Consider the following 23,051-nt stretch of genomic DNA (forward strand, 5'->3'; position numbering starts at 1 on the left):
AGTGTTAGAATAAAAACACAGAATAAATACCCTTTATTGGAAGAGGAAACAGAAAGCCAAGATGATCTGTACTTCATAAATAATGCAATCTCCATCTTAAAAATGTTGCCAAATTCATGTGAATGCTGGAAAACATGGATTTCTGTCTTTGCAGGGGTGGATTTAGACAGGCACAAACATGGGTGTAGAGGACAGCAAAGGAGTGAAGGTGTGAACCCGTTAATCCTGGAGAGGTTTATTCTTTGTCGAGGGGCTCGGGTTGGGGTGGGGGGCGACGACTTCTCCTGCAGCAGGTCAGGAGGCTGTGGAGAGAAAGACCCGGGTGATGCACTCGACCCTCTTAGGAAGTCAATTCAATTGACTTGGAAAGAAGACACAGAGATGTCAACAGATTGTGTCAGAGCATTGTTGCTTCTAGGATTGACATTGCATTGAAAGGGACAGTTCACAGCAAAAATCTAAATTCACATTTTTCCCCTTAACTGTAGTGCTATTTCTTTTAAATTAAGATTACGATTTTTCTATATAATGTTGCTTCAGAATTTGTTTTTATATGTAAAATCTCAGAAAATATATGTTAAAACAAAAAATAAATAAATAATGTTTATTAAAATCATGTCTCAAAAAGACATGACACAATCAACACACTTTTTTCACAACAGTTTGATTAAGGAACTACCAATTAACCCCAGTCAATGGTATCGCCCCGCACCAGGAAGTGTGCATCTTCGCCGCTAGCTAACGTCATCGGTAATCAGAGAAGGACACCATTAATGTTTAATATCCAGAAGGTTAGGGTCTGGAAAAAGACGATTATGTTGAGTATGTCAAATGAAACATTTTTTGGCTTTGAGCGCCACAACCTGAGTGCAGTTTAGTTTAATTATATAGACATATCTATGGCTAATAGCTCTGACACTCAGAAACAATACAGATGAATAAATAGCTCTAGAGGTAAGAGGGAAAATATGTGAGTTGGATGTGAACTGTCCCTTGAAATTGGAATCCTTAAATCATATACAGCTGTCCAAATGATAACTTAAAAAGGAAACTATTTCATGGCGTTCTCATGAGAAAGTATTCATGCGGTGTGGGACTCAGAAGGCTCACCTTGTGCTTCCAGTCCAGGAGCCGTTTTGTAGATCAGTCTGGTGTGGTAGAGTTCAAAACAGGGGACAGGACAGAGGCTGGGCTCCCCTGAACACGTCTTACAGAAATACCACGTCTTCCTCCTCAAAGTCCCGTCCTCCTGCTCACAAAGCTTCACCTCTGAGTGTTCCTGCTCTTTGTTCTCGCCGTTGTTCTCATCCTTTACTCCCTCATCCGGTTCTATTTCTGTTTTCCTCTCCGTCCCCTCATCCTCCTCAATCTTCTGCTTCTTCTCCTCCTGCTGCTGCTGCTGCTGCTGCTCTTCTTCTTCCTCCACCCTCTTCCTCTTGTGTTGGGAGCAGACCTTGCAGTCAGAGTCCGTCTCCCTTCTGCCCAGGAAATGGCGTCCGGTTAGTCGTGCAGGCACGGCGTCGCTCGGCTGAGTGTCTTCCTGAGGTTTGGGTGATGGAGATGGAGATGTGGAAGCTTCCGCAGATGTCTGGTCGGGTTGAGAGGAGCTATCTAGCAGAGCTGCTGCAACTATCGAAACAGCTAGTTGTGAACATCGAATGATTGATAGCACCAAAAGAATGAATGAAACTGAATTAGATGGTGGGTAGGGTTGTGACAAACACCCAACAAAAAGGCACACCAGCCATGGCCCAGAGGAAAGGCTCTACCTCTATGAGTGCTATCATAACAATTATTCATGAATTTTAAACAAATAGTATATAAGAATTTGGATACTACTGATAAGCTCAGGCGATGACTAAATGTATCTGTGGAGTAAGTATTTTAAATCATGGTGTATGGAGAGAATAACCATTGCAAAGTCAGAGAGTAATTCCTTCTGTCTTTTTCCCCCGTTTTTTATAAATCAATGTAGCCGGCCCCCTGAGAAAGCTATTTTTTAACGGCCAGCTACATTGATCTTTTACAAAATAGAGGTAAAACAGACAAAAGGCATTTCTGTCCGTTCTAACCTGTTAGCGTGCGTTTGTCAGTAAAAATCGTTCACAAATACTCCAGAGGAAGCAGATTTTACACATTAAGTGTACATTTACCCATTGGGGTGAAAGTATATTAAGTTACTGTTGTGAAAGAGGATAGTACAAGCAGAAAAGGAATACGTTTTGTCTCTGAATAAAAACCTGTTTTGTCTTTTCATCTGATAATAATTAATCAACCAAAGTAATAATCAGCAGATTATTGGATTTTTGACATAGTTGTTAGTTCTGTATCCTGTGTGAGTGAGGTGGGACAGGGCTACCCAAATGTGTGTGTGTGTTCTGTAGTTACCTGCTGACTCAGCAGAGGGGGAGAGCAGCTGGCACATGCTCTCCTGGTCCATAGTGAAGGGCCGACACAGAACTGACTTGTTCTTCATTTGACGGCGACGGGACGAAGGGCCTTGCATGGCGTCAGTCTGAGTGCTGGCCTGGAAATTACAAATTGAAAAATGGCTAAATTAAGATATGATCTAGTTCTTAATAAGTCACATGCTGCAGGGGACAATAGTTTTATTTCTGACCAGATCAAACATTTTCAGAAAAAGAAATGTGGGCACTGACTTTGGTTCTAATATTATTATCAATAGTGTAACATTTTTTAGCCATGACACGCACACCCAGGGTACCTACGTGGTCTAGATTCTTGCCGTCAATGTTGGTGGTTGGAAGTGTTCCTAAGAAAGAGAAAATACAAATAAATCACCACTGCATCAGACCCCACTGTGACATATGCATATTACAAAAAGTGTTGTGGCTTTAAATAAAGCTGTACCAAATGCTTTAAAATGTTAACATTGTTATATACCGTAATTTTCAGACTATAAGGCGCACCTGAATATAAGCCGCAGCAGCTAAATTGAATGATGTGTACATATATAAGCCGCACTGGACTATAAGCCGCAGGTGTTTTAATGTTTAATTACCATATGTAAAGGTTCGTGCACAGAGGGGATTGTCGGGAAAGAGATGGCTGTTTGAGGAAGCTTCCATTTATTAACATTTCAACAAACAAGTTGCATATTTGCATAACGTATTCAAGTGTTATCATTTAGTGCAATAGTAGCTACAGAACATGTACTGTGCTGTGTAAACTGTACTGTATCACATAGCGTTTCAGAAACACAAACTTTTCAAGTTTCAAACTTAAACGGTGCGCTCCCAGCGCCCGTACCGGCAGTGATCTACAGCAGCGGTTTTCAACCAGTGGTACGGGGACAAACTGTCTCGCTCTCGTAATGTCTGTCTGTCTTGCTCTCGTTCTGTCTCTCGTACCACTCTCGGTTCCCCTTTTACTTTTGCGCGCTACCTGTCTCACTCTTTTCCGGCCTCCAGCTTTTCCTGCTGGAGCCCGCCGCTTAAAGGTGGGGGGGCGCGGACCGGCCATAGAGCCCATAGAGTTAAAGGTGGTGGACTGTAACCTGTAAAATCCATAGATTTAGGAGGTCCCCTAGTGGCCGTTAGCTGTAAAAACCATAGATTAGCTGCACCGTTATATAGACCCTCCAGAAAAACGCGCTTCTGCGATCGCAGAATTTACCGCATAATCAGCAAAATGGCGCAGATTTTTAAAAGGCCGCATATTTATCAAAAGGCCGCATAATCCCCGCATTTTTCCACACAAAGTTGAGGGGAAAAAAAGTTGACTCGTCTTGACGTGACGTCATCAGCTCGCGAATCACAGAATGTAAACAACACTGTATAGAGTGAATGTGTGGAGCTCCCACGATAGAGAAAATACCAAGATGAAAAAATCGAATCCATCTCATTTACCGACGAACATTTCTACTAAAGACCGGGCAAAAAGTGGTGTGAAACTATTCTGCACCCCGTGCAACTGTGTGTTGGAGCATAAGAGAAAATCGACGGTGACGACCCACTTTGATTCATTCAAACATTCGAAAATGAGTTCTGCTGCTGCGGACAAGAAAGCCAAACAACTCACATTCACCGAGGCATCAACCTCCAAAACCCTTTCGAGGGCTACAAGAAGCGAAGTGAGTAGCCTACAAGATTGAAGCTGGTCAGATAACGAACGAGTAAATGAAAACGGAATGAGGCGGAGAAGTGTGTGTGTGTGCGTGTGTGTGTGTGTGTGTGTGTGTGTGTGTGTGCGCGTGAGATTAAAAAAGCCCAATTGCTTTTACAATAAATAAACATTGAATGTGTTTAATTGAATAGTAAAGGGGTTTAACGTTAGTGGCAGGTTGTGTGTGAGAGAGAATAAATAAGACAGCCCAATATTTAAAAAAATTGTTATTCTTTTTCCCCGCATATTTTGCATATTTCGCAACTTTCCGCATATTTCGCAACTTCCCGCAATTTCACCGCATAAAATCACATAAAAACCCCGCATTTTTAATCGCATAATCAAGGATTTTAGCCCGCATAATCAAGGAATTTAGCCTGCATAATCAAGGATTTTTGCCCGCGTTTTTCTGGAGGGTCTAGTTATATAAGCCGCAGGGTCGAAAAATGGGGAAAAAGGCGCGGCTTATAGTCCGAAAATTACGGTATTTAAAAAAAAAAAAGGGATGTTTTGGATAAAAAAATTTTTTTAAATCAACTTTGAATGCTTATAAACTTGCTCCCTACATTTGTAATGAAAGTGAAGATGTCTTAACTTAGCATTAAGTGCCAGGCAAATGGAGGTTAATAACGTCATCATTTAAGTACTTTGCTAAAAAAGTGTGGATCTTTGGAAATTATTTGATATTTTTTCAATGAATTATCACTTTTGGACTTAAAAACGCTCTGAACGTTATTGGAAATGTTTGGATCAGTCAGAACCAATCATACGCAGCCACTTCAATGTAATCCTACAAATAAAATAAGACTAATAATAATAATATTGTCTAATGTGAATCTGTGCAGAAATAGTGACTTTAATCATAATGGATAGACAGCATTCAAATGTTGATGTCAACACTATAAATAAAGCTTTAAACTGTTCTATACGGCACTAACTAATGTAAGTAAAACAACTGACCAGTTAGAGCAGTGTCTGCTGACACACTGGGCTGAGTGGCAGAGCCGTTGGCCAGAGAAACCACATCCGCAATGACAGGATTCATCTTTGAGGAATGGTGGGGCTGTTTTGGAGCTGGAAGGAGAGAGGAACATTCCAAAGTAATTAACTTTTGAGTTAACAGCTTTTCTTTTCATCTTCTATTCTATCATCCCTGTATGCACTCCAAAACATGATGGAAACGGTGCGGATTGAGCGTGGTGGTTTTCACTTAATTTGAAGAGTATGTTGATGTTCTCTAACCACGGTTGTTGCTTAGCTAAACCAGGCACCTACAGAACAATCTCTCGCTTTATCTGCTCCTTTTTGAGCTGAATCTTGTGAAAAATACTGTTTTAGGTTTTTTGGATTTCAGACTGCTGCTCTACATCTTAATGTGTCACACTGATTTTACCGTATGGAGTTTGTGGGGCAGTTCCTGTTCCGTTGCTGCTGCTGTGGATGGTCTCAAAGTGCAGCTGGCAGTACTGCAGCAGGCAGGGCAGGTTGCAGAAGTTACGGACTGAACCCAAACATTGCAGCTTCTCCGTCATGGAGCCCTGTTTCCTGCAGCTGTCACAGCGACCCATCTGGAGAGCAGAAGGGGAGAAAAGAAAGGGGAAAGAATATTTAAAAAAAAATAACCAGTGGATTAACAGACAGGCACACCGTGTAAAGTTGAAGGACAGCTTACCCCATAGTAGAGCACAGTGTACTGGGACATGCAGTGGGGTCTGCAGAACTCCTCCATCCGGCCTCCATAGTGGCTGTGCAGCATCTTGGTGCTGAAGCCGGAGCAGTAGCTGCAGGAATCCTTGCATAGAGCCATCCGCTCATGTTTGAACACGGATTTACAGTCTGGAACACAGAAAGGGCAACTATTATTAGTGTCATTAATACAATAATAGGGCGATTATGATTGACCAGGTTAATAATAATAACAATACATTTTTGGTACTCATGTACATGTCGAAATAGAAATAAAGAAAACACCACACTTAAAAGACAAAATAAAAATCACAAAATGAAGGGGCCCTATAATGCTCTTTGGGGCTTTTCCCTCTCCTGTGGTGTGTTCTATAGGTTTTTGTATATGTCAATGGTCTGCAAAGAGTAAACTCAATCAATCAATGTTTATTTATATAGCCCAATATCACAAATGTTACATTTGTCTCAGTGGACTTCACAGTTTGTACAGAATATCAGTATGACTATACGACACCCTCTGTCCTTAGACCCTCACATCGTACAAGGAAAAACTTCCAGGGAAAAATGGGAGAAACCTCAGGGAGAGCAACAGAGGAGGGATCCCTCTCCCAGGACGGACAGACGTGCAATAGATGCCGTGTGTAAATTGAAAAGATAATACATTTTACAGCATAGGTAGGCCAAATGTTTGGAAATGCATGTGTCTATGATAAGAAGATGAAGAGAGTACACAGGTACAGACAGACAGAAGGAAAAGTAAGGTGTCCCCCGACAGACTAAGCCTATAGCAGCTAAACAAGCGTGTCTACGTACATGCACTCCCTTAGGATAAGTTGAGGGAAAAGGGTAGCAAGTAAGAAGTAAGGAACAGATGTGGAGAGGCACAACGTGTCAAACTACATGCACTCCCTTAGGATAGGGTGAGGGAAAAGAGTAGGAATTAAGATGTATGCGCCACATCTATACCATGAGCGCATTGCTCCTAAAATGTTTTGTTGGCACTGACAACAATCAACAGCTGTGCGTCGACTCGGCAGGAATCAAGGCACGTATATGCCTCTCCCTGCTTCCACCGTTGGGTCTTTCAGCATGACAATGATCCCAACCACACCGCCCGGGCAACGAAGGAGTGGCTTCATAAGAAGCATTTCAAGGTCCTGGAGTGGCCTAGCCAGTCTCCACATCTCAACCCCATAGAAAATCTTTGGAGGGAGTTGAAAGTCCGTGTCCAGCGACAGCCCCAAAACATCACTGTTCTAGAGGAGATCTGCATGGAGGAATGGGCCAAAATACCAGCAACAGTGTCTGAAAACCTTGTGACTTACAGAAAACGTTTGACCTCTGTCATTGCCAACAAAGGGTATATAACAAAGTATTGAGTTTAACTTTTGTTATTGACCAAATACTTATTTTCCACAATAATTTGCAAATAAATTCTTAAAAAATCAGACAATGTGATTTTCTGGATTTTCTTTTCTCATTTCGTCTCTCGTAGTTGAGGTATACCTAGGATGAAAAAATTACAGGCCTCTCTCATCTTTTTAAGTGGGAGAACTTTCACAATTGGTGGCTATCTAAAAACTTTTTTGCCCCACTGTAATGTTGCCTAACGGAAGCATATATAATGTGAACAAAATAGGTCCAAGCACTGAGCCCTGTGGCACTCCATGGCTAACTTTGGTTTGCATTGAAGATTCATCGTTGACACACACAAACTGAGACCGTTCAGATAGATAGGACCTAAACCAGCTCCCTTTATGCTAAATAAGTGCTCTAGTCTTTGCCATAGGATATCATGGTCGATAGTATCAAATGCAGCACTGAGATCGAGCAAAAGAAGAATAGAGACAAGTCCTTTTTCTGAGGCTATTAGGTTATTTGTGAGTTTAACCAGAGCTGTCTCTGTGCTATGATGTGTTCTAAAGCCAGATGGAAAATCTTCAAATAAATCATTGTTTTTTAAGTAGTCACTCAACTGTTTTGCGACTGCTTTTTCAAGAATTTTTTAGAGGAGCGGAAGATTAGAAATAGGTCTATAATTGGCTAAAACCTCTGGATCTAATTTTGCCCCCCCACGATGACTCGGACTGGACTTGTACATTGACGCACCGACTTAGACTCGGAGCAGCACAAAATGCTCGTTATGTGGAAAAAATATTGAAGAGAAGGCTCCGTAACACATTACTCTAAGGATCGAGTTCAGACATAGAGGCTGTCTTGAACACTATCATCAGAGTAATGTGATCTAATCAATAAATAAAGATTCAGGAAAATATTGGCATACAAATATAATCACTTCTCTAAAAGGTAACTCATTTTAAATATAGTTAGATATATTATAGGTCATTTACAATAATAATAATAATATTAGTAATAAGCTTTATATTTGTATAGTACTATTACTATAGAAGAATTTTAGCCAAACTCACTTCACAGCAGTTCAATAGACAGATTAGTATAACATGACAGGATAAAAGCAATGTAGAGGAGCAGCTACATTTCAACACATACTATCCACGAAGGTTAATACATGAAGACTTGTGACTCGGACTTGACTTGGACTCTTCTTAGGTGACTCTGACTTGGACTCGAACATAGGTAATGATGACTCGGACTCGACTCTCCCTTTGTGACTCGGACTCGAAGATTGGTGACTCAAGAGTGACTTGGACTCGTGAATTGGTGACTTGACTACAACACTGTCTAGTGTAATATTAGAACTTACGTTTCCGGGAGCTGTTTATAACACTATACTGGTCAAAGGCAAGAGGTCATTAATTTTTTTTCGAAGAGTAAGAATTTTATCATTAAAAAAGCACCTAAAATCATTACTACTGAGTGCTATGGGAATAGAAGGCTCAATCGACGGCTCTCTGTCAGCCTGGCTACAGTGCTGAAAATAACTCTTACATTATTCTTATTCTCATCTATTAATGAAGAGTAGTAAGCTGCTCTCGCTTTACGCAGTGCTTTCTTATATTCATTGAGAGTAATATGCCAAATTAAAATAAAGAAGAATAAAGATTCTTCAAGTTTAGTGGAACGCCATATCCTTTCAAGTTGTCTCGACTTTTGCTTTATTTTGCGGGTTTCGGCATCATGCAATGGAGTTAGTCTATGTTGTTTTATTTTCTTCTTTTTCAAAGGAGCAACAGAGTCTAATTTTATTCGCAGGGCATCTATAGCACTATCAACAACATGATCAATTTGGGGTGTTGTACACCCCACATTGTGGGGAAGAGCACGCTTGTGAACTGCAAACTCCCAGTGTTCAGTGCCTCCATTGGACTCCTTTGTTCACTTCAATAACATAGTGACATCACCATGTAACACCCGCGCTTCTATTGGCTAGCACTCTAAAAGATTGTGCGTACAGGCTAAGGGGGAGGGACATCTCTAAGCGGTTGACCAATCACAACATAGCTGTAGCTAGCTAACCAATCAGAACAGACTGGGCTCTGGTTTCAGCAGAGGGTGAAAAGAGGTGCTGCAGCACAGACAGTATGAGAAAAATAAAGAGCTTTTTGAACATTAAAGTTCCCCTATTATGCTATTTTTAGGCATATATTATGGGTCTCAGATATATAAAAAAATATAAAAAACATGTCTATGATATGTTTTGCTCAAAATACCAAACAGATAATGCATTTTAGAAATCCCTCATATCCCTCTATTTCAGCCCTGTTAGAGAAGTGCTGATTCGGGCTCCTTAGCTTGAAAAATAAAGAAGAGGAGGGGGAGCTTGTGCCTGCTCAGAATTCTATGAGATTAAACGCCATATCATGTTCCAAACCACGGCAAGGATTATTTCTGAAACAGTACGGAGCTCAAATGCTTTTTCTCTTGCAGGTTTACCACAAGGTGAGTAACTTTTTTTATTTCCTGCTTTTTTTACACATACTCTCTCCAGCAAGGCAAGGCAAGTCAAGTTTATTTATATAGCACCTTTCAAAACAAGGTAATTCAAAGTGCTTTACAAAAATTAAAGACATTAAGAAAATGGCATTTAAAAACAGTCATTAAAAAGGAAAGATAATCAAATAAACATTAAAAGAAAAAATACATGGATAAAAGTTACAGTGCAGTATAAGATATGAATAGCTCAATTAAAAGCAGCGACAAAAAGAAAAGTCTTTAGCCCTGATTTAAAAGTAGTCAGAGTTGCAGCGGACCTGCAGGTTTCTGGGAGTTTGTTTCAGATATTTGGAACATAATAACTGAACGCTGCTTCTCCATGTTTAGTTCTGACTCTGGTGACAAAAAGCAGACCCATCCCTGAAGACCTGAGAGATCTGGATGGTTCATAATTTAGCAGTAGGTCAGAAATGTATTTTGGGCCTAAACCATTCAAAGCTTTATAAACCAGCAGCAGTATTTTTGAAATCAATTCTTTGACACACAGGAAGCCAGTGTAAAGACTTCAGAACAGGAGTGATGTGATCCACTTTCTTAGTGTTAGTGAGGACTCAAGCAGCAGCATTCTGAATCAGCTGCAGCTTTCTGATAGATTTTTTAGTGAGACCTGTAAAGACACCATTACAGTAGACGAGTCTACAGAAGATAAAAGCATAGACAAGTTTTCCAAATCCTGCTGTGACATTAGCCTTTTAATCCTCGATATATTCTTAAAGTGATAGTAGGCTGATTTAGTAACTGTTTTAATGTGACAGTTAAAACTCAGGTCAGAGTCCATGACTACACCTAGATTTCTGGCTTCATCTGTTGTTTTGAACATTGCAGACTGAAGCTCAGCGCTAACTTTTGTACGTTCTGCCTTGGCTCCAAAAACCATTACCTCAGTTTTATCTTTGTTTAATTGGAGAAAGTTCTGACACATCTAGTCATTGATTTGTTCAATGCACTTACTCAGTGTCTGAATTGGAGCATAGTCTCCTGGTGAAATGGTTGGGTACATTTGTGTGTCATCCGCATAGCTATGGTAACTTATTTAGTTGTTTTTCATTATCTGAGCCATCGGTAGCATCAGAGTTCCCGTTAGAATATTTTTTCGCCGGTCAACATGTCCGTTAAAGTTTAAATCTTCCGGACAAAATTTGAAAAGTGCCGGTCAAAGGTCTTCTTTGTTATTTATTGAGCTTTAAAACAAATTGATATGATTCGATATTAAACAAACTAATAATAGAAGATTAACTATTCAAAAGTGTACAGTAATTTACAATAACATGGGAATAATAAACAGAGCACTCTCGCCCTCTCCTGACAGCCAGCCAGTATCATGCAGCTCGCGGATCAGTAATGAGTGACCCGACAGTAAAACTTAACATATCTATAACTAGTTTCGGTAGTTTGAGAGGTAATTAAAATAGCTACGTGTGATATTCTAACCTGAAGAGTGTGTTTTGTTCCGCTCACCACTGCATGTGATCATGCAGAGCTGCGTGTCGACTCGTCAGCAGCAGCTGATCTCTCACTCTCCCGCCAGATTAGACTTTACTCGTGTTTATGTCCTTATCGATCAGATCCCGCTAGTTCTAGCTAATGATATGACTTCCTGCTTATTAAAAGACACCTAAACAATAAGCGTCGCTATGCAACCGGGTGAGGCCGCAAAGTATATTGCAGCATTATTCATTTTATTTACATGCCCACCGGAACCCCGAGGCATTACCAACAGATCAACGCACAATCAACCCATACAGGACATCTCTTTCTCTACATTACGTGTTAGACATTATAATTGACTATTCTTATCTGTCACATACTCTTTTGTCTGTCACATACTATTCTTGTCTGTGGCGCAACTGATGCGGTATTGCGCTAAGGGGAAATTATTTTTGACCGGACACTTTGACAGGAGAGATTTAGATTTGCAGGTCTTCAGCATATTTTACCGGTCATAGTCCGGTAATTACCGGCTAACGGGAACTCTGGGTAGCATGTAGATGTTAAAGAGTAGAGGCCCCAGGATGGAGCCTTGAGGAACCCCACATGTCATATTTGTCAACTCAGATGTGTATTTACCTATAGAAACAAAGTTGTTTCTATCCTTTAAGTAGGATTCAAACCAATTTAGAACTGTTGCCGAAAGTCCCACCCAGTTAGCTCTGAGTGTTACGGCCCGTCCACACAGCGGCGTGCGTTGTCGCTTGCCGGCGGGCCAGGGCTCGAGCTTAAGGACGTCCCGTCGTCAGGGCCGTGGGAAGTAGGGGTGCTGCAGCACCCCATGGTGGAGGACAGGGGATCTGCACTTCCACAAAATTAAATACAAATATAATTTCAAAAAAATGAATTTTCAGCCTTGATGTAACAACATTCATAATTAAGCAAAGATAACACCCTTTTCACCCCGGTTACATTTTCCATTTGCCCCGTACGATGGGCGCTGTAAGTGATGAAAGTGGGGGATGTTGGCTTATCAGGCACCCGCAGCTCACCAGCGTGAGAGAGAGAGAGAGAGAGAGAGGGATAGATAGATTGAGAGAGGGGGTGCACCGGTACCGGCTGGGATTGTTGTTAGCTTCTGCTGCGCTAACGGATATAAGAAGATGTTTCTACAATAATGTGGAAGGAGAGCTCTCCTGTCAGACTGAGAGGTTCAGTGAGGTAAAGGACTCTGAGTGTTTAGATAGTTGAGTGGGTCTCAAATGTTTTGATCACAATTTATGTAAACAAATATTTCCAAGGCACTCCTTTATAATTATTAGGCTGAATAAAAACAGGTTTGAAATCATTCCAATGTATACTATAGGACAGTAAATCAAAATATTGTTTAAAACTGGAGAGATTTAAAAATATGCATAAATAAATCAATGTTAACAAAAATAAAAAAAGTTAGCCTACATTTATTTGTTATTGGCTATGGTAGGTTATTGGTTATGTTCACATATATTATTTGATTATTAAAATGCAAACCGATCTTTTTCATATGGGTGTTTAGAGTTGTATCCCATAGATCACTCTCTAGCAATTGGGCGCTCAAAGTGCACCAGATTGAAGCATTTTACTTTAAAAGGTTAAAAACAAATCTTCCCGGGGATGCACCCGCGGACCCCCCAAGAGGATGTGAAGTCCACCCCCTAAATTAAAACATGTTCATGCAATACTAAATACATTTGAAGCCTTTTTATATAAGCTGTCCACCATGTCAATACGTTTCTCTTTTTGTAGTGTATTGGTCTTTTGTAGAGGTTTTTCAATGCCAGCTAAAATCTTGCCTAGGGCAGCACATTGGTCAAAACCGGCCCTGGTGTCATCCCCACAGCACCCCCCATTTGAAACATGTTCCCACGGCTATGCCCGTCGTTGAAAAAAATAGTGTCGGGGAGGATAAAAAATTATTTTGGGACGAGAGATGAACGGCGATGCAAATGAAACTGACTGCACGTTTTGTGTAGCACACAGTTATTAAACCTTCTTGTCAACATAAACGCACAAAACATTTTTTAGTAACCGTTTATCTATTATATGGCTCTGAGTGTGTGTATTTCGCGGGTTGAGTGATGTACAATGACATCCCGTGGAGGAACACTGAAATGTTTCATCACAAAAACGCACAGCAGAACCAGACCCTGGAGCCCCGGCCTCTTTATTTACTTACTCCTCTTCATCCCCTATGGGTAATAACAAGGCTGAGATGAGAACCCTCCATCGTATTTAGTCCTTAGCAATATGCTGCGCCTCTCCCCATGTTGGGGTGAGTACCGAGCCCCGGTATTAAACGGTCCCCGGGCCGGAATTATTAAAGACAGTGGTAACGTTAAGCTCCGAAGTTATCTGACTTTTTATCGGTACTGGAGACATTTAAAAAATATATGTCATATGTATTATTGCTACATAAACATTATATGGCAGTTTTAGTTTCGCCAACTCAGTTTCTAATATGCAATAAGACTACAACATGCGCCTATGATGTATTTTCGAGCTTTCTAATCCAGACGAGATCTCTCTCTCCCGTCTGTGTGCGAGGGGGCGGGGCAGTTTGTAAAGGTCTCCTGACTGTGTTACAGACTGTCATCCTGGTTAGTGGTTACTCTGGGTTCTGTCTTCAGGACAGAGTGTTGGATTTTTTGGATAATTGGATGGGATTTGATTGGATTCAATATTAGAGTAATTTTCTCGTTTGTGTGTTTGTTTAAATATATTTGGCCTTTGTTTATGTGATTGACTGATTTACTCAAATAAAAAGGTTGATGAATTATCATCTAATGATTTGTATGATGTTTTATTTATGTTAAAGCTCACTTTGAATGATTCCAGCTAATGATAATGTAGAAAAACTAATATTGGATGGTGAAAAAAGTTAGTCGAGAGCCCTGCGGCGGGCGTGTCTGAAACTCGACCAACAACCAATCACATGAATCTCCCGCCCCTGACACACAAGCAGCGGTTTGATTGGCTAGAGCTTGTACTGGCATATGATTCGATTGGCTGACGCTTCTGCTGAGGCGTCAAAAGTTGAACATTGCTTAACTTTTGCAGCGAGCCACGCCAGCAACGCTCCGCGTCGCTTACCAAAATGCAGTTCAGCGAAAAGTGACGTCACCCCATTCAAATTAGCAATTCTATAAATTAAAATCAGTACTGAAAAGGATTATTTTTTATTTTCAAGAGGTTTTCTCATATGAACTGAGGATATTATTTAACTTAAAATTCAAAAGCAGCTTTAAGGTAACAAGCCTTCCCAAGGAATACTTTTAAACATTGACTCACCGACACTGCAGAAAAACAGGTCCTGTTGGTTGTAGCAGAGGGTGTCATGGAGCCGTTTCTCACGTTTGCAGATCTCGCACGGCACCAGGACATTCTTCTGGCTTATATATTGGTCACAGCACATCTCACTGCAGAACATAGAAATACTGGCCTGCAGGAAGCAATTCATATTATCATCATGAGAGGCACACTCGTCATTCAGGTTGGAAAAAGGGTACATTTTCAGACTTAATATGTTGCAGTTGAATATTCTTATTTGCTTGGGGCGGACACAGATGTGTCAGCCATGATAAGAGCTGTTTGAATTATCTAGATGAAAGGAATGAGCTCCAATGCTTCCTTTATAATCTCCTTTATCTTAGGATACACTGAGCCATCCTTTACGAAAATAAGGAGTATTATGCTTTCCCACAATTTCTTGCGGCCCTAATTTAACGCAACGCCTAAAAACACAGATCATGCAAGTTACGATGCTTATTATTTTCCATCTCATGTCATAATATGCTAAAGTGATTATATGTTTTGAACTCTCAACAATATGTGAAACCAAAAGAAAAATTAGGAATTAATGTTGTAAAATGATTAATAAAGTCAAAGTTTCAAGGTGTTTACGGAGATGGGTGGTGTTTCTTTAAGGTCCCATGTCATGGCCATTCCTACTGATCATAATTCCATTGTTGAGGTATACTAGAATAGATTTATATTGTGCAATTTTCCAAACTCACATTGGTTTCTCATACAGCATATCTGTATAGCATGTGTATTCACTCTGTCCTAAACGGCTCGTTGGAGCTCCATCCCGAATGGACGCGGGAAGGGGGCTGCAGCACCCCCATCTGTGAGGATCCACTAGCAACCCCCCACACCCCAGCGCGTCACAGTTTTGCCACTGAGAGAGTGTGTATGTGTGTGTGAGGAGCTCCACGGATTGGTCCATTTGGAAAATTATTTTGAGAATAAAAAAAAATAAAAAATAACACCAGCTCACTAAATCATTCAAACGTAATGTTTACTTATGCGAACAGTAACAAAATTCAGTCAAAACATTGACAACAAAATCGGAGAAGCCGCTTGATCATGGAGGGCGAAGGGTGGTGGTGCATATGCTGCCACCCCAGTTGGCAGCTTTGTTTTGAAAGAAAAGTTGTGGCTCATCGGACATTTATGAGAGAAAATCCTTAATGTCCGAGTGCAAGTGAATGCAGCACAAGACGCGAGCCTTGTAACCCCATCTCCCAGCCCTGGCTTGAGCATGGAAATGTGATTGTCATTTGAACGCCTTTGATTATGTTCCGGCCCGCCATCTAGTGGCTCAGAGAAAAGAATTCCGATAAAAATAAATAAGTAAAACTTATTTGCCGACCCCTGCAGTACAGGCTATGCATAATGCGTACATTTTTCAGTATTCAAATATCTAAATGCGCTCATACTAATGGGATTCATGTTGATTACAATGAGTTGACAGGAGGTTGAGCGCGAGCAATCATATAGTTTCCCTTTAATTTCTTTAATTTTAATTCAAACCCTGCTAATGAGTTGATATATTTCTCACTGTTGTCAAAGTTTATAAAGCACACATCAAACAAAAAAGTATCGAGATGCACTTTTAGTTGTTCATCTACTGAATTTTGTAGTTTTAGAGGTTTTCGCTGAGGCACATTGATTCTACCTCAGTCCTAATAATTTCTCCTTCACATTTTGCTTCAAACCCTTGACGATTTTCTCGAAGGTTAAAGAGAAATTGTCAGGAAAAGAGATTTTGATCTGTTTTTTGGACAACTCAGCAGTAGTCATAATATGTGATCTGGGCTCCTTACCTGGTGACTGAACAGCAGCGGCTTTATGCTGAACTCTTTGCTGCACTGATGGCAGGTCAACTTGGATATTTCCTTGGGCCCCCCTTCTGCTGGTTTCATAGGCTGAACAGCAGGCGTTTTGGCGGGGACCTGGGAGGGAGGCTCGAGCGGGGGCACTGAGGTATGACTGGGATGGTGGCCCGGGAAGGCTACAGAAGACGGGTGGTCCTGAGGGAGGGGAGGGACTGAGCTGGCCCCGGCAGAGGGTCCTGCTTTGGGGTCCCTGAGAGCGGGGGTTCCATTGGTCAGGTCTGGCTGAGAGGTGTTACCGGACTTCTGTGGAGACATGGAGGGGAAAATTACACCAATGTAAAATCTAAGAAACCAACACATGCTCCATGATTAGAAACAAAACTGTTCTTACCCTATAGATAGAAACGCAGTCGTAGGAGCAGAAGTTGCGGATGGTTCCGTCCACCATGGCCAGGTGATACTGAGGAACAGCCGACACGTTGCACTCGCAGCAGGGGAACGCAGCACCTAAGGGAAAAAGATAACGTAAAAAATTAAATAAAAAAATGCTATGTAGTTTGTGTTTTAACTAATAATGAAACATGCTTTCCCTTTTCCATGCTTTGGAGGTGCTTGAAGCTACACACTGTAAAAGAAGATTAAACCCTATTCATTAAAGAAAAGTAATGAGCCACCTGTTATACATTTAAAGGGGCCCCATTATACTCATTTTCAGGTTCATATTTGTATGTTGTGTCTCTACTGTGACATGTCTCCATTCTTTAATGTTCAAAAAGCTCTTTATTTTTCTCATACTGCCTGTGCTGCACCACCTATTTTCAACCTCTGTCTGAAACCAGAGCCCAGTCTGCTCTGATTGGTTAGCTGTTGTGATTAGTCAACTGCTTAGAGATGTCCCACCCTTTAGCCTATCATGTACAGTGTGTTGGAGCCCTAAGCCACTAGAAGCGCAAGTGTTACATAATGATGTTACTATGTGTGGGAGACAAACTCCCTTTAGAGGGAACACAGGGATTTGAGCCATGCAGACCATTTACCTGCACAAAAACGTATACAACACCCTACAGGAAAGGGAAAACCCCAAAAGCATGATAGGGCCCCTTTAATACATGTGGTTGTGTGTCTGTGTCCTACCAGTGAGAATGTGTTGGGGGGGTCGACTCAGCTCAACACATGAAGACGAACAGTAAAGCTGGACTTTGCCCTTTTGGTCTCTTTCCATGATGGTGGAGGACACCATCGCGATTTTGTGACAGTAGACACACTCCACCGTCTTTTTGCAGGTCTGTGTGTATCATAATTACAGAGGTTTAAATCTGGTACATTAGCTTAATAAACATTACATTGCTCTGTGATTTCCGATCGATACATAATATTTGGGAAGTCAAACTCTTATTAGCATTCGGTGCCACTTAAATGAGAGATTCACCAATCATGTTTTTTTTCGGATGACGCTGTTTTGCTGATTTACCAATCAATTTCTTATTGTTATTTTTATATAAGCTGGTATACATGGTTATGGTTGCAAACTTTCAGCACTCCACTATACTTTTTATAAACACTCATGTATATAGTAATGCCTTTGGGACATGTCATTTTTGTCAGTGTCATCTATAGTTATTTTCGTAAAAAAAACTATTGAAATTATACGAAATGTTTTTTTTTCCATTTTAATATTTGCTTTTGGTTAAAAAAAGAGTTAGATTTATGTATTATAAGCTGCTAAGAGCAAGTAAGGTAGTTACACAGTTCATAATATATTCTAATATCTGGTTTATACTGCTGTGAAACAACTGTACTTCCTTACTAACATACACATTTTTACAAGATTTCTTTCTCCAACATGTTTACTGAATTGAGCATCATATTGTTACCCAATATTAGCTCAAAGTTCGTTTTCTTTTAGCCAGGCAGGACTGTGCTGCCCAACGAATGCCAACAGCTAACATTACCAGCTGCAGATTTTGACACGGATTTCTGGTCCATATTGCAGCATTATCAGAAATACCACATGAAAAGTGAGTTTACTAAATAAAGAATCACGTACAAATCAATCTTCAACTGTTTCTTAAACCTATATCTTAGTTGCATATTTTAACGGAATATCGGCTGAAATAGGGGTGCAACAACTAATCAACTTAATCGATTAAAATCGATTACCAAATTAGTTGCCAACTAATTCAGTCGTCGATTCGTTGGTGACGTCATCACGTGTGTTTTAAGCGCCGTTAAGCTCCAACGGTATTGGTCTTTTTATCGGTATATGTCATGTATTGTTGCTACAAAAACATTATATCGCAGTCTTAGTGTCGCCAACTCGTTTCTAATATGCAAAAAGACAAATAAATGCGTCTATGATGTATTTTCGATCAGACGAGATCTCTCTCCCCGGTCTGCGTGCGAGGGGGCGGGGCAGTTTACACACACGCAGCTGCTACATGCAGCAACACACATAGATGGCGGAGAGAACGCGCTCCGAGGTGTGGTTAAGCTTTACCCCTCTCGATGTGGACAATGCTCGTTGCCAAAAGTGCAATAAGAGTTTAGCATGTAAGGGCAGTAACACGAGCAATTTGTCTAAACATTTAGCAAAAGTGCACCACATTCAGACGGAGAAATGCACCGGGTTTGACTGTCTTTCTAGTAGCGCTCCATCCACAAGTAACGTTTCCACGTCAGGTGTTATGTATGCTAGCAGCAACACACAGAGTTAACTCCATTATACAAACATGGGTTAATGATTAGAGGTAACTGAGTTATTTATTTTGTTAAAGTTTCAGCTATTCTGTTTACAGTTCTGTTATCACATTGTTTAATACGATTTGTTAAAACACTGTTGTTTCTTTTGATCTGAAATATTATTTATTTAATTTAAATAAAAAGCAATGTTAATTTTGTTCAAAATGTGTTTCGTTAATTTAATAATATATGTATTTTCAAATCAAGTATTCATCTTTATTATCTTCATTGTTAGTTTCCACATGCCTAAAACAACCTCAAGCTAAATCTAAAAGTTGATGGCTAAATAAGAGCGTTTGAGAAATTTTGCAAGGCATAATAGTCCGAATAGTCGATTAATCGTTTAATTAATCGATAGATGAATCGATTATCAAATTAGTCGTCTGTTGCAGCCCTAGCCTGAAATAATCAGAAGCTGTTGGGTCATACGTTTATCCTACATGCCAAACCATCATTACTTCAAAAGGCTCAAAACAAGGTTATAAAAAAAACATAACTTATGCAAACGCCTACCTGTTTGTAGGTGCCGATACAGGTAGGGCCGCAGAAGTTGAGCTGTGATCTGTCAACAGTGAGCGTCTGACAGGAGCCCGAGCTGCTGCTGCAGTAAAGTCCACAGCCTTCGCAGCAGTTCATGGCTAACTTCCGCGACTTGCGCCAGGTTACAAAACAACTGTCACTACAGAGTCTATACAGAGTACCATGATGGGTGACCTCATGCTCAATCTGCTGCAGAGAAGATAACAAACACAGGGAACAGAAAGACAGACTGTAGAGTGAAGACGCAACAAACTTTGAAAATCTGTCTTTCTTTTCAAATCTGTCTCATACCTTGTTGAATATCTTGCAGACAGCACAGAAGGGTATATCAGAGGGGGGCTGCGCTGGTTTCTCAGGTGGCCTCTCAGGTTTCTTCTCCAGTTGTTTTTCAGGAACCTTATCGACTTGTTTCTTCTTGTTTTTAAAGACAGCCAGACAGAACTGGCCACAGAAGTTGAGAAGGGTGTTGTTGTCTCCGGGGATCGTGACCATGTCCCTGGGCTGAAGGATCTCCCTGCAGAGAGAAAAGCACGAGAAATTAATACAATGTTCAAAAGACTCAGGTAAGTATACGACGGAGTATTAGGGCCACACTTAGAAAAAAAACCAGAGAGATTTAGAGAATAAAGTCGTAATAATACGGGAATAAAGTCATAGTTACGAGAATAAAGTTGTAATATTACGAGAATAAAGTCGTAATGTTACGAGAATAAAGTCATAACTACGAGATTAAAGTCGTTCATAAGTGAATTGAGAAGGAGACAACAGCAGCGTCCTGCAATATAATGAGGAATGTGGAGCATCTTGTGAAGCAGTACTTCAGTTTAGGTTTCTCAAATAATGAAATACTTAAAGGTCCCATGTCATGGCCATTTCCACTGATCATAATTCCATTGTTGAGGTATACTAAAATAGAAAAATACTGTGCAATTTTCCAAACTCACATTGGTTTCGCATACAGCATCTCTGTAAAGTATGTGTATTCAGCAGTATTCACTTTCTCCACTAAACGTCTCGCTGCAGCTCCCCTCTCCCTCCCCCTCCCCCTCCCCCTCCGTGATATCCTTGTTTAGCGATACACAGCCAAACACAGCCAAACTCAACCTGAACACACAAAAAGCCACAGCCGAAATAAAAACAATAAGTGTGGCTTGATATTGAGTAAGAAAAAGGTTTATAGGTTGATAAACGCTGTGAGAATGGGTCTGCAGAGAGAATTTTGCCGCGATCCCAACTGTCTGTTATCAGCCTGCAGCACGGAGCAGAAATCAGCAGGGCTGCCTGCACTGAGTGTGTGTGTGGATTGGTCAATTTGGACCAATCAGCGGGGGCTTAACGTAACGGCTCCGCGGACGTAACGTAACGGCTCCACGGATTGGCTCATTTAGTTCCGGGTACGTGCTTTCGTAAGCACGTACCCGGAAGAATCAAATGGATGATGACGTCATGATGACGTTTCACCAACGAGGCATTTTGCGGAGGTATTTTCTGTGTTCGAGTTTTTCTCGCTACAGGGTGTACTTTGAGGGTTTTGACTCTGCACAACGTTTACATGCAGAAAAACCTTCATAAACACACAAGGAGACGGGTAATAACCGGAAAAGCATGACATGTGTCATATTTTGGCAAATTATCATAAGTATTAGAACTTTGAAAAGGTTGTGCAAGAAACTATGTCTATTATTTCGAAGAAAGAACCAAACGTACTAGGAGGAGATTGTCTCCTTTCTGCAGGAGGAAATGGCTGGTTCTGGCCGACTACAAGGCTATCATTGGTTACATCTACGAGCTGTTCAAAGGGGATTTGTTGTTTCACAAAAAACGATGAGACTTGTAATCAAGGCTTTGGATCCAGAAGGAGTCGAACAATAGCCTTGTAGTGGAATCCCCATTGAAATCAGGACAGCAGATAGCTTACACATCTTCCGGCGCAGACTGAAAACTCATCTCTTTCGACTCCACTTCGAGCGATATAATTACTAACAAAGAATTGCTAACAAAGCACTTATATACTAATAAAGGACTGGCTTATCTAAAGCCAGTTGAGTAGCACTTGAAATGTTTTAGCTCTATGAAACCTGATGTACTTACAGTGGGGCAAAAAAGTATTTAGTCAGCCACCAATTGTGCAAGTTCTCCCACTTAAAAAGATGAGAGAGGCCTGTAATTTTCATCCTAGCTATACCTCAACTATGAGAGACAAAATGAGAAGAAAAAAAAAATCCAGAAAATCACATTACATTTTTAAAGAATTTATTTACAAATTATGGTGGAAAATAAGTATTTGGTCACCTACAAACAAACAAGATTTCTGGCTCTCACAGACCTGTAACTTCTTCTTTAAGAGCCTCCTCTGTCCTCCACTTGTTAACTGTATTAATGGCACCTGTTTGAACTTGTTATCAGTATAAAAGACACCTGTCCACAACCTCAAACAGTCACACTCCAAACTCCAATATGGCTAAGACCAAAGAGCTGTCAAAGGACACCAGAAACAAAATTGTAGACCTGCACCAGGCTGGGAAGACTGAATATGCAATAGGTAAGCAGCTTGGTGTGAAGAAATCAACTGTGGGAGCAATTATTAGAAAATGGAAGACATACAAGACCACTGATAATCTCCCTCGATCTGGGGCTCCACGCAAGATCTCACCCTGTGGGGTCAAAATGATCACAAGAACGGTGAGCAAAAATCCCAGAACCACACGGGGGGACCTAGTCAATGACCTGCAGAGGGCTGGGACCAAAGTAACAAAGGCTACCATCAGTAACACACTACGCCACCAGGGACTCAAATCCTGCAGTGCGAGATGTGTCCCCCTGCTTAAGCCAGTACATGTCCAGGCCCGTCTGAAGTTTGCTAGAGAGCATTTAGATGATCCAGAAGAGGATTGGGAGAATGTCATATGGTCAGATGAAACCGAAATAGAACTTTTTGGTCAAAACTCAACTAGACGTGTTTGGAGGAGAAAGAATGCTGAGTTGCATCCAAAGAACACCATACCTACTGTGAAACATGGGGGTGGAAACATCATGCTTTGGGGCTGTTTTTCTGCAAAGGGACCAGGACGACTGATCCGTGTAAAGGAAAGAATGAATGGGGCCATGTATCGTGAGATTTTGAGTGACAACCTCCTTCCATCAGCGAGGGCATTGAAGATGAAACGTGGCTGGGTCTTTCAGCATGACAATGATCCCAAACACACCGCCCGGGCAGCAAAGGAGTGGCTTCGTAAGAAGCATTTCAAGGTCCTGGAGTGGCCTAGCCAGTCTCCAGATCTCAACCCCATAGAAAATCTTTGGAGGGAGTTGAAAGTCCATGTTGCCCAGCAACAGCCCCACAACATCACTACTCTAGAGGAGATCTGCATGGAGGAATGGGCCAAAATACCAGCAACAGTGTGTGAAAACCTTGTGAAGACTTACAGAAAACGTTTGACCTCTGTCATTGCCAACAAAGGG

At 41.0% G+C, this 23,051-nt stretch overlaps 1 protein-coding gene across 1 annotated transcript in view; it reads right to left on the reverse strand.

Annotated features, from left to right (window-relative positions):
- LOC307046425 (uncharacterized protein) overlaps window positions 1–23,051 on the reverse strand; it is a 45,256-nt gene that overhangs the window by 13,065 nt on the left and 9,140 nt on the right. The window contains exons 10-21 of the mRNA XM_079692819.1: window positions 19,881–20,103; window positions 19,563–19,778; window positions 17,445–17,595; window positions 16,702–16,817; window positions 16,299–16,613; window positions 14,482–14,632; window positions 5,798–5,961; window positions 5,519–5,693; window positions 5,086–5,199; window positions 2,730–2,773; window positions 2,389–2,527; window positions 1,111–1,641 (exon numbers count right to left, since the gene is read on the reverse strand). Coding sequence (XP_079548945.1) covers window positions 1,111–1,641; window positions 2,389–2,527; window positions 2,730–2,773; window positions 5,086–5,199; window positions 5,519–5,693; window positions 5,798–5,961; window positions 14,482–14,632; window positions 16,299–16,613; window positions 16,702–16,817; window positions 17,445–17,595; window positions 19,563–19,778; window positions 19,881–20,103 — 2,339 coding nt within the window. The remainder of the gene's footprint in view (window positions 1–1,110; window positions 1,642–2,388; window positions 2,528–2,729; window positions 2,774–5,085; window positions 5,200–5,518; window positions 5,694–5,797; window positions 5,962–14,481; window positions 14,633–16,298; window positions 16,614–16,701; window positions 16,818–17,444; window positions 17,596–19,562; window positions 19,779–19,880; window positions 20,104–23,051) is intronic.

Source organism: Notothenia rossii, assembly GCF_949606895.1.
Source record: "Notothenia rossii genome assembly, chromosome: 7".
NCBI lineage: Eukaryota > Metazoa > Chordata > Actinopteri > Perciformes > Nototheniidae > Notothenia > Notothenia rossii.